General features: G+C 34.7%; 1 protein-coding gene across 5 annotated transcripts in view; it reads left to right on the forward strand.

Moving 5' to 3' along the window:
* Window positions 1-12,229, forward strand: part of PCM1 (pericentriolar material 1) — a 90,919-nt gene that overhangs the window by 12,265 nt on the left and 66,425 nt on the right. For 4 of the 5 annotated variants that reach the window (XM_053578357.1, XM_053578358.1, XM_053578354.1 and 1 more), the window contains exons 3-7: window positions 696-813; window positions 3,220-3,465; window positions 5,117-5,386; window positions 6,169-6,339; window positions 6,522-6,638. In XM_053578357.1, the coding sequence (XP_053434332.1) occupies window positions 718-813; window positions 3,220-3,465; window positions 5,117-5,386; window positions 6,169-6,339; window positions 6,522-6,638 (900 nt within the window). In that variant the 5' untranslated portion in view covers window positions 696-717. The remainder of the gene's footprint in view (window positions 1-695; window positions 814-3,219; window positions 3,466-5,116; window positions 5,387-6,168; window positions 6,340-6,521; window positions 6,639-12,229) is intronic. The other variant, XM_053578359.1, reaches the window with a different exon arrangement.

Here is a 12,229-nt window from a genome sequence, read left to right on the forward strand (position 1 = left end):
TTCTACGAATTTTTGGCACAAAACTATTGCCCATGACCTTAGGGTATCACATGTATACCAAGGTTATTGTCAGAATGGAGACACTTTATTTCTCCTAGAAGAATTTCTGGTTCTAGCTGTATATAATTTTCTTTCTTACCTCATTGCTCTACCTTTTAAGAATGTGTTGGGTAAATTAAAGTAATCATGTAGCACACAGGCCAGGGTACATAGTGGATATTCAGAGGTCTTCTCTTTGCTACTTAACTTACATTAATCATAGTACACCTGTAGCTGCTAAATCAGTTTGTGATGTGTAATTTTTTTTTTTTTTTGGTAGAGTGCCCTGGTGTCTTAGCTCACAGCAACCTTAAACTCTTGGGTTCAAGTGATCCTTTTGCCTCAGCCTCCCAAGTAGCTGGGACTACAGGCGCTCGCCACAACACCTGGCTACTATGTTTTAGAGACGGGGTCTCACTCTGGCTCAGGCTGGTCTTGAACCTGTGAGCTCAGGCAGTCCACCCACATCGGCCTCCCAAGTGCTGGGATTATAGGTGTGAGCCACCAGGCCAGGCTGTGACATAGTTTTTAGTGCCTCTTTGTAATTACAAAATTAGCATTTCAGAGATTCCTTTCTATTTCTAAATGTCATGGAATTATTTAAAAATGAAGTTGTTTTTATGTGTTTAAAAGCGTTGTTTCTACTTTTTTGACAGAGACTTAATTGTTAAAGCCAGCATGGCCACAGGAGGAGGTCCTTTTGAAGATGGCATGAATGATCAAGATTTACCAAATTGGAGCAATGAAAGTGTTGATGACCGACTCAACAATATGGTATGATGTTTACTATTGATGGTGTGTCATTGATGACTAATATTAAAATGCCACTTTCCCCTGACCAAAAGTAACTCACTGAAGGTCTTTGTAAAGACCCTGGGCTAGTCATATGTGTGTGTGTGTGTGTGTGTGTGTATATATATATGGTATTAGTTGAAGACATTTTGGTTGCATGGAACAGAAATCAACTTGAGTTAGCTAAACCAAAAAGCAGATTTATTGGGATATAAAGAGGTGTTTATGGAAACCACAATTAAGGAATACAACTGGGTTTTAGGAAGTTGTAGAGCCAGTGGTTGAGGCCGAGGGGGTTTGCATTGGATTTGGACAGACCAAAGAAAACCTGAGGAGCTGAAGGTAGCTGCGACATGCCCTTTATTCAACTCATAGCAGCCAGGTAGCAAGCATGTGGACATCTGCTTTCATTCAACTCATGGGGCAGGTGAGCTGGCATAGGAAGCTTTCCCCTAAGAAGTCCAGCATTGGCCTATCTTGGGACTCCAAGTGGCTCCAAATCAAGCACTCATAAGAACGAAATTATATAGGGTGTCCATGTGCAATTTAAAGTAGACAACTAAATTGCACATGAACTTTATGGCTTGCTTAATCACGATTACTTAACATAATATGGTATCTGCTGGCTTAATCGTGGTTACTCTAAATAATCTGGTACCTGCTGGTCTTCAGGAAAGAAAGCCTAAATAACTTCTCCAGAGAAGGGATTGGAAAAAGAAACAAGAAAGTTACCTAGAATTACGTTTTCATTACCCTAACTCTGCTTCTGAGTGCCTCTGCGTAACACAACTTCTTTTCACAGACCAGCTTTCTCTTCTCCTCTGTTCCATGTGATGTACTGTGGCTGTCCCTTCATTGTCAGGTTTTCAGTTGTGGCTATAATTATATACTGACTAGTTCCAATTTGAAATTTTAAAGTATGATTATCCCAATTTGGATTAGAATAAGCATTTTTTTTTCCCAATCATCTATGGCCAGAATAGGGTGAATTAAATAGTGCAAAAGGTTGGTGGGAACCACATACTCATGGATTGTGTGGAGGAACAGTTTGTAGAGAAGGGAGTTTTGTTATAAATGAGGAAAATATGCTAGGTGATTTTACTATAGTAGTAACTAAAAGATTCTTTCAATATGAGTAAAGTGGGAATTATAGACCTTCTCATCGAATGAATTAGATTGCAAGGATCTAACTAAGTAAATAAAAAATGTTGTACAGTTAAAACAATAAGGAACTTTTGTCATTCCGTATATTGGATAAATCCATATATTGGATAATATCATGTAGTACGTTTTTACCTATAAATAATAATAGCATATTTAATGGTTATTAAATGCTGGGTACTATACTAGATGTTTTATGTATGTTTTAATTATATTTTAAAGGTGACACTATTTTAGAAAACCGAGACTATGGGAAGTTAAATTATCTAGGGCAGGGGTCTTCAAACTGTGGCCCGTGGGCCACATGAGGCTGTGTTATTGTATTTGTTCCCGTTTTGTTTTTTCACTTCAAAATATATGTGCAGTGTGCATAGGAATTTGTTCATAGTTTTTTTTTTTTTAAACTATAGTCCAGCCCTCCAACTGTCTGAGGGACAGTGAATTGGCCCCCTGTTTAAAAAGTTTGAGGACGCCCGGTCTAGGGTAACAGAATGGAGTATTTCTTCAGAAAACAGTAATTACTTTAGAACCCAACTTGATTCCAGATCTGTTTCCTTTTTATACGTAACTGACTTAAATCTAGAGGACGCCAATAAAGATACCTACAATTTATTTCACTATTCAATTTATAAATAGAAAAGAATAATTTTTTTTTTTTTTTTTTTTTTTAAGAGACAGAGTCTCAGTTGTCGCCCTCCGTAGAATGCCGTGCAGTCACAGCTCACAGTAACCTCCAGCTCTTGGGTTTAGGCGATTCTCTTGCCTCAGCCTCTAAAGTATCTTGGACTACAGGCACTCGCCACAAGCCCGGCTATTTTTTGTTGTTGTTGTTGCAATTTGGCCGGGGCCGGGTTCAAACCCACCATCCTTGGTATATGGGTCTGGTGCCCTACTCACTGAGCCACAGGCGCCGCCCCAGGAAAGAATAATTTTTAAATATGCTTTTGGAAATACTCAGATTGACTCCAGGGTTGGAATTTAGGGATTTGTATTTGTTAGTGATCTATGATAGGAAAGTAAGGTATTTTGGAAAGATAGGCTATAAAATTAGGATAAATGAGGGAAAAAGGTTAATAAAAGTAAATAATTGTCTCTAAGAATTTATACTTAACATAAAAAATGTTTGTCATTTTTAATTTTAAGATTGCCAAAATTGTTAAAGCATACCAAATTATTTTCCTGGTTTAATAGAGGCCATATTAACTTGTGCTTTTACTTCTTTTAAAGGATTGGAGTGGCCAGCAGAAGAAAGCAAATAGATCATCAGAAAAGAATAAGAAAAAGTTTGGTGTAGAAAGTGATAAGAGGGTAACTAATGATATTTCTCCGGAGTCATCACCAGGAGTTGGAAGGAGAAGAACAAAGACTCCACATACATTTCCACACAGTAGATACATGACTCAGATGTCTGTCCCAGAGCAGGCCGAATTAGAGAAACTTAAACAGCGGATAAACTTCAGTGATTTAGATCAGGTTTGTGAATTATTTTGAAAGTCATGCTATGACTAATGGAAATACTTGAAGGGGATTAAATAATTTGTTTTAGGAATAAAAATTGAGCTATTTATTATTTCTTTTAGTTTCTGTGCATATGGAAAGAAATTTAATCAGTGATGATGATACTATGTCCTTTGGAGGAAAATGAAGTCTTAATTTCTATACCTGCCAAAGACAAGTATTTCTGGATTTTATTACTGTGTTATATAACCAACTTAAGTGACTTCATTATAAAACTAAGTTTTATATTTTAGTAGCTCAATGAATTTGCTATTAAGTAAATGGAAAGGTTGAGCTTATTATATTTATCATTGGCTAAGTGTGGGATGTGCTTGATTACCTCAAATTTGTAATAAAATTGTCATGTTTATAATCATGGAAATAAAGTTTAAATCTAAAAGCAAGTAGGAATGATAAACTCTTAACAAATATTTTACTGCACATTGGTACTTTTCAGAGATATACAGGTTTCTAAATATACAGAAAGGTAGATTCCAGTCTGATATGACGATGGTGATAATCATATATATTTGCATCTGTTTACTAATTATTGAATGCTCTGTTAACATGCCAGGCACTGAGTTGAATGATTTAGACAGTGCTTCATGTAGACACATCTTTATGTTGATACTCATATCAATTAACATTGATGTATTTGTATTTGTATTTTTAGACCAAAGTCTAAAAATTCTGTAAGCAAGTAACAGATAACAATATGAGTTGTGAAAGTGGTCCATAGTCCTAGGTTGAGTGTCCCTAATTTGAATATCAGAAATCTGGATTGCTTCAAAATAAATTTCTTGAGCGCCCACATAATGCCGTAAATGGAAAATTTCATACCTAACCTTATGCAATAGGTTGCAGTAAAAATGCGGTCAAATTTTTGTTTCATGCACAAAATTATTTAAAATACTGTATAAAATTATGTTCAGGCTGTATGTATAAGGCGTATGTGAAATACAAATGAATGATATTTTTAAACTTGGTCCCATCTCATTGTGTATATACGAAATTCCAAAACCTAAAAAATTTTGAAATCTATTACTCTTCTGGTCCCAGGCATTTCTGATAAGGATACTCTGTACTTCATTTAGACTCATCTTGTTTGTATTTATCAGTTGAATTGTCTCAGCAAAACGAGGACTAAGAGATGCTAATCAAAATTTGATTTTTGTTTTTTTTTTTGATTAAAGTTCAGTATACAGATATCCCTTATATACCATTAACAATTAGAGAATTAAAGTTAACAACACAAAATATGAAATATGTAGAAGTAATTCTTCAGAAATACATAGAATTTCTATATGGAAAAGTTTAAATTATTATTGAAAATATAGAAAGACACATGTCTATTGATATTTTAATTAAGAATTTTATAGATTCAGGGCGGTGCCTGTTGCTCAAAGGGATAGGCGCCGGCCCCACATGCCGGAGGTGGTGGGTTCAAACCCAGTCCCGGCCAAAAAAAAGGATTTTATAGATCCAAAGCTCTTTCAAATGTTGCTACAGAACTGTTTTTAGGTACCTCTTGAATCACTAGCTGATGATGAAACTAAGAGCATTGGAATTTTTTTAAAAATTGTTAAAGATTAATGTTTATGTGATTTGATTTCTTTTCCATCTACAGAGAAGCATTGGAAGTGATTCTCAAGGTAGAGCAACAGCTGCTAACAACAAACGTCAGCTTAGTGAAAATCGAAAGCCCTTCAACTTTTTGCCTATGCAGATTAATACAAACAAGAGCAAAGATGCAGCCACAGGCCCTCAAAAAAGAGAAACGATTGGATCAGCACAATGTAAAGAGTTGTTTGCTTCTGCTTTAAGTAATGACCTTTTGCAAAACTGTCAAGTCTCTGAAGAAGATGGGAGAGGAGAACCTGCAATGGAGAGCAGTCAGGTGATAAAATTTTTTTCTTTTGCTTATTATTTTTACAAACCTCAAAGTATAGCCATTAAGATTTTAAAAATTATATTAGCTTATACATATAGGAATTTTAGTGAGGTGGAATTAAAGTATTTCCCCGACCCTCCTTTTTAATCTACCAGATTTATTTAAAATAGAACAAATTTTTTTATCCAAAGTGGTTACAGAAATGGCATACTCAGGCTAATAAAGGCTTCTGTGTATTTGCCAAAAACTGTATTGCCTATTTATAGTAAAGGCAGATTGGGAACAAAGTGATTAATGGATTTTTTTGTAAGAATTTTTTAATGGCTATATAATTCTTAAAAGTACTTTAAAAAGTATTTATAAGTAAGTATTTATAAAGATAACATAAACAGAAGAGAAATTTATAGAAAGAATTAGTTTGGTGTGCAGGTACAGGTAATATAGATTAAGGTATTTTTGAAATTTATTTTTAAATTGACAGTGATTGAAGTGTTATCAGTTACATTTTGATTAAAATTTAAGTTTGATTCAGATTTTTTTAATATATGAATTCACACAATAAGCCTTAGAAATTTTTGGTTATTATCTTTGAAATAAAAATTTATGGGCGGCACGTGGCTCAAAAGAGTAGGGCACTGGCCCCATATACCAGAACTGGCAGGTTCAAACCCAGCCCTGGCCAAAAATTGCAAAAAAAAGAATTATAAATTTTTTGCTGTGTAATTATGCTCAGTTTTATATATTGTGCATTTTCATGCTTTTTGGTCTTTTTAATATTTCTTCTCTAGATTGTAAGCAGGCTTGTTCAAATTCGTGATTATATTACTAAAGCTAGTTCTATGCGGGAAGATCTTGTAGAGAAAAATGAAAGATCTGCTAATGTTGAGCGCCTTACTCATCTAATAGATCATCTTAAAGAACAAGAAAAGTCATACATGAAATTTCTCCAAAAAATCCTTGTAAGTTTTAGACCTTGTTAATAATGTGTTGAATTATTTTTGTGGTTTGTCAGTGTGTATATACTGATAACATTTTAATGCCCCAGAAGAGTTTACATGTTTTCAAAAAATCGTGCCATCCATTATAACATTTTATTGCCCTTTTTAATAGTTGTATGATTTATACCACTAAAATATTTCAGGCTAGAGAAAATGAGGAGGAGGATGTTCGGACTATAGATTCAGCTGTGGGATCTGGTTCTGTAGCTGAGAGCACATCGCTAAACATAGATGTGCAGTCTGAGGCTTCAGGTACCACGGTAAGCAGCTTTTTGGTAATTAAAGTGCTGGAACTGAAGATTAAAACTTTCCCTCCAGTTTTCAAGTTCATATTTTTGAGGTGTTCCTTAATGAAAAACACATTCCAGGGAAGAAACCTTCAAACTGTTAATGCTGTATATATTCTTCTGTGTTTAATCGTAGACATTTACAAGTTTTACATCTTCACAGTAAAATAATTTTAATGGTTGATTGGAAAATCTAGTGATTTTTGATTGTCAGCTTACAGAAATACTGTTTTTCTAGTTTGTTTTGCTAAGCACAATTTTGCTAATTTTAAAAAGCATCGGGGGAAATTATTAGTAGCATTCATGGTGAATATAATGGCTGTAGATATCACTAGTATTACTTAGCATAGGGTCTGTTAGAAAGTCTCCATTTGCTGCTGAGGGCTCCTTAAGGGTGTTAGGGTCTTTCATTTCTTAGGCTGTAATCTAGTACTATAGCAAAATGGGACAGGACAGCATTTACATTATGACTTACTTACAATGAGAAAAGTGATACAATTTCTGACTTGAAAGTCAAATTCTGTTTTTTTGAAAAATAATTAGGAATTTACAAAACTCTTGAGGAAAGATTTATAAAATGAATTAGTTCTTAGTATGCTTTTAAATATCTCCAATAGATGGATCTATACCATGCATTTGTAAACCTTAAAACCTATAGTAGACTAATAAAGCTTTTCTTTTAAAAGGTTAACCTGTATATCTTTTACTTTTGTTGTGTGTTCCAAATACCATTTAGCATCAGGAATTTGAGGGTTTGTTTCCTTTTAGTTTTGACCTGCATAGTTTCTTTCCTGCTTCCTTTCTGTTCTCTCTATCCTTCCTAATTTGAAGAGGAAGTTTGAATATTTTTTCTCTACATTATTTTTGCCAGGAGACGCTCAAAGGGTCTGATCCAAACAGTTGTTGAAGAATGGATTCTATTGTGGGGAAATTGTTTTTCTATTTATAGTGGTTCTGGGAGTAATTTCCTTATATTCCAGCAGAAATGGAATGTTTGGGACATGTGGGTAAAGAAATTCTCTTGGGGAGGGGTGAGAAATTGTGCAGTTGATTATTATAATTTATAATAGTATTGAAAGTATTCACCATGATGAGAATTTCTCTCATAATAACATAAAATCAGGACATTATGAAAGTTGATCGTTAACATGTTAAGGGGTGTTTCACCCTGTTGCCCGGGGGCCTCATACAGATTATTTGAGGCCTGTTTTGCTCATCTGTGGTGTTGGATATTGTGAAAATTATGCATGGACTTTTTTTTTGCTCATCAGCTTTTGTTAGTGTTTGTGTATTTAATGTGTAGCCCAAGACAACTCTTCTTCCAGTGTGTGGCAGAAAAATAAAAGGTTAGACACCCCTGATGGCAGCATAAAGGTTAAAATATGTTTTAGCAGTTGTGTAGCTTGGAAATTGCATAGGATATGATATTTGCTTAATTACACTATGCAACAGTCCAGTCTACGGAAACGTGAAAGTCCAATTAAGACAGAGCCTCAAGCTGTTGCCCTGGGTAAAGTGCTATGGCATCTCAGCTCACAGCAACCTTCAACTCTTGGGCTCAAGTGATTCTCCTGCCTCTCCTGTGGCAGGTGCCTGCCACAACGCCCGGCTATTTTTTGGTTGCAGCCATCATTGTTGTTTGGCGGGCCTGGGCTGGATTCAAACCTGCCAGCTCAGGTGTATGTGGCTGATGCCTTAGCCGCTTGAGCTACAGGTGCTGAGCCTAGTTTCTAATATTTGTATTTACTAATGATAGTATTTTAATTTTTCTCTTATTTCCTGTGGTCATTCCTTAAGGGCAAGCTGTTAGCTTCCCTGTCTTTGTAAGAAAGAGACATACATACACTTATATATGTGTATATTTTTTTTAATTGTTGGAAACTTTTATTCTTTTTTTAAGAAAAATATTGAATTATCCAATGGGCTTATTTGCTAATGTTTTTGCTGGTATTTCTTCAATGTTTGTTTTAAATGTTATTTTAATTTTTCATGATTTGTGTATAGGCATTCAAGATAGATTTAAAGACAACTATTTGTAGTTCTACTTAAAACAGTTTGAATAAAAATGGCATTTATAAAACTGTTCATCTTCTTTTGGCAAGAGCAAAGTACTATTTTAATTATTGACTATAGACCAGAGTAATTTCATATGTTTTAATACCATGCATTACCATACTAGACTTTGTTTTCTGTTTTGTAGCTATTTTATATTTTTTGGGGGGGGTAAGTGTTTAAAAATGACAAAACTTAAAAACCTCTAGGTATTTTGGCAGTTTGGTTTTTTGGTTGGTTGTTTTCTGGTACCCACAAGAGTTTGAGGACAAAGTTTGAAATTAATTATGGGAATAGCTAGAATGTTAAGGAAAAGGTATCCCAGTTCAACAGAGGAGTAAATAAAATAGCTAATTTCTTTCAAAACTAATAGATGAACAGCTCAACGATGTCTTTGGCATTTTGTTTTTCTCCTAATCTTCCTGGATAGTGACAAACAAAATACAGAAGTTGACAGTTATTATAGCATAGTATTTGTCAGTTCTTTTTTCTCTTCAGGCATTATATTTGCTTTCAAAAACTACTTTATTATTCAGAGTTACTTTTTAAAGTTTCTTTGAATACAGTGTCCTTAGAAATGAGTATTATTCTTTATTGAACTTGGATCTTGGATTTTTTTCCAGTTTTACTCTTTCTAATTTCCTCTTGATTCTTAAGGCCATCCCAGTGGAGTTTTATTAGTACTTTATTCATAAAGTGATTTTAATTTCTTACCAAAAAATCTTAATTTTCGTAACTGACTTTATTTTTCTCAGCTATGCAGGATCTGTTATTCTTACTGCCACACCCTCGTTCCCTTCTTCGTGTTCTTTCACAGTGTAGTATTCTGTTAGAGTAGTAGGAAGAAAAGTTGATATCTTACATGAGATTCAGAGCTGAAGAAAGCAACCTGTGAGTTACACTTGGTATGAAATGATCGATGTTCTAGAGCTGCCTCCAAGGGCAGATCCCATTTTATGGAATATTTTATAGACATGGCAGTATTTTACAGAATTTTACAAAGAAGCTTTGACAAGCACCCATGCATTGTTTTCCCATACTAATTGCCCCTGTTCCATTTCAGCTCTTAGAGGACTTAAAAGTTATACTGTGTACCTTTGTTTTGCTGTTATTTTCACCATTTCTAGTTATTTCATGTGAGCTAAGCTTGTCACCTTAACCAGCTATGCTTCTTCAGAAATTGTCTTACACCTCTGTGTTTAGAACCCAAGTACATAATTTTGGGACAGACAGTATGATGTCAAGAAGCTAGATGGGAATCTAACTTCTCCTGTGACATTGGAGGAAAAGTCACAGGAGTTTTTTAAAAGTTTACTTTGGGCTTCTACTTGCTCACCTTTCACTTGAAAAATTGGAGTACATAATTATCAGAAGCTATAAAAATGTATTAATATTTGTATCCTGAATAATTATTAGGGGGACTTGAGTTGGGTAAAGGAAGAGTTAGAGTGTTCTGAAATTGGACTTTTTATATATGCAATTCAAGATTTCATATCTAATTTCTTTTTCTTATAATCTGTAAACTAAAAATGTAGTTAGTGAAGGTGACTCAAGACAAGTTTAAATAAAAATATGTGTTTGAAGGATGGATATATTCCTAGTGTCCTTTTTGGATTTCTAGTCCAAGTACCATCTTCTTGGCATGTTCTTATTTTTAGATATTATTATTTACATTTTATCTTGTTTTTTATATTTAATCATAGTCCCCATCCCCCTCCATTGACTCAGCTTTTCTATCAGTCTGAAATGTTATTAATATAGATGCAGAAGTTACTAAGCCGTAACAGTATTCCACCAATTTTGAAGATTGTTTGGAATTCATTATTTTCTTAGTGAAAAATCTAAAGATAATTGTGTTTAGTTTAATAAATAGACTATGGTGCTGGCCCCATATACCGAGGGTGGCAGGTTCAAACCTGCCCTAGCCAAACGGCAAAATAGCTGGGCATTGTGGCAGGTGCCTGTGGTCCCAGCTACTTGGGAAGCTGAGGTAAGAGAATCGTGTAAGCCTAAGAGCTGGAGGTTGCTGTGAGCTGTGACGCTACTGCACTCTATGCAGGGGCAACAAAGTGAGACTCTGTCTCTATAAATAAATAAATAAATAAATAACTTAGAATTTTTTTTTTTTTTGTAGAGACAAGAGTCTCACTTTATGGCCCTCGGTAGAGTGCCGTGGCATCACACAGCTCACAGCAACCTCCAACTCCTGGGCTTAAGCGATTCTCTTGCCTCAGCCTCCTGAGTAGCTGGGACCACAGGCGCCCGCCACAATGCCCGGCTATTTTTTGGTTGCAGTTTGGCCGGGGCCGGGTTTGAACCTGCCACCCTCGGTATATGGGGCCAGCGCCTTACCGACTGAGCCATAGGCGCTGCCCATAATTTAGAATTTTTTATAATTTGGGTTATCACAGTTTTGCAATTAAATGTGACTAATAAAGATTAAGAAAGTTTTTTAAAAGTTTACTTTTTAAAAAGTAAAACTCTGTACTATAATAAACTTTTTAAAATTAGAGTTTTAAGGTAACCCCAAATATAAACTATTTTAGGGAGGTGAGATTATAAATTAGATGGAAATATGCATTCTTCAGGATTTTTCTCCACCAAGATGACTTTTCTCCTTATTTGTAAATTATTTTTTTCTCCTATTTACATTTATACTTTGCTAGAGGAGTATTTGATTGATACCAACTTGGAAAGATTTTTCGGTGTCATTCCATTGATATCTGTACCTGTTTTGGTTTGGTTTTACGTTTTACCAATGACTTTGATGAAATTTAGCATGAAAATTTTTTGAATGAATTCTGAGAGGACTAGCTATTGATAGTTATCCCTACCCTTTCAATTTTTTTCTAAGATGTAAGCAGTCTTGAAATAAGCCAGAACTAAGAAGATGAATTTTGGCAGGAATGAATATAAATCTTAACAAGGTAATTTCACTTGTTTAGGATGGGAGAGAACTGAGTGAACAGTAGTACATTTGAAAAGGGCTTTTATTTATTAGAAATTGAAGGAGACAGAAAAACTTCCAGTAAATTTTGGCTTAACCAAGATCTAGGTAGGTATTTCTCTCCCATGTTCATGAAGTCTAGAGATAGTTCAGGATAGAATATATTCATATTCATCTTATGTTTACATCACATAGTCTAGTCGCAGTCTATTTATCTTAAACTTTTTTGAGTACTTTGTGCTATGCACTTACTTGTTCACTTAATAATTTTATTTATTTCCAAGTCACAGTATAAAATGTTACTACAGTCAAACTTATGCTTGTTCATAATTTTGATGAGTTCTACTTGGTGAGGTATAGATAAGAGATTTTTGTATGGTTATTGGTAAGGGATGTCACCCAAAGGGAATTTCTCTTAGCCATCTGTATTCTCTGTAATTTCTCCAGGAATCAAATATGCAGAGGCATACAGATTAGTTTAGTTTTACTTTGAAAAGAAGTTCTTGAACTTTGCTCTCCTTAGTAATATGGGGCAGGGAGAGATGGGCAGGAATCATTTATTTAA

This window comes from Nycticebus coucang, chromosome 24, assembly GCF_027406575.1.
Source record: "Nycticebus coucang isolate mNycCou1 chromosome 24, mNycCou1.pri, whole genome shotgun sequence".
NCBI lineage: Eukaryota > Metazoa > Chordata > Mammalia > Primates > Lorisidae > Nycticebus > Nycticebus coucang.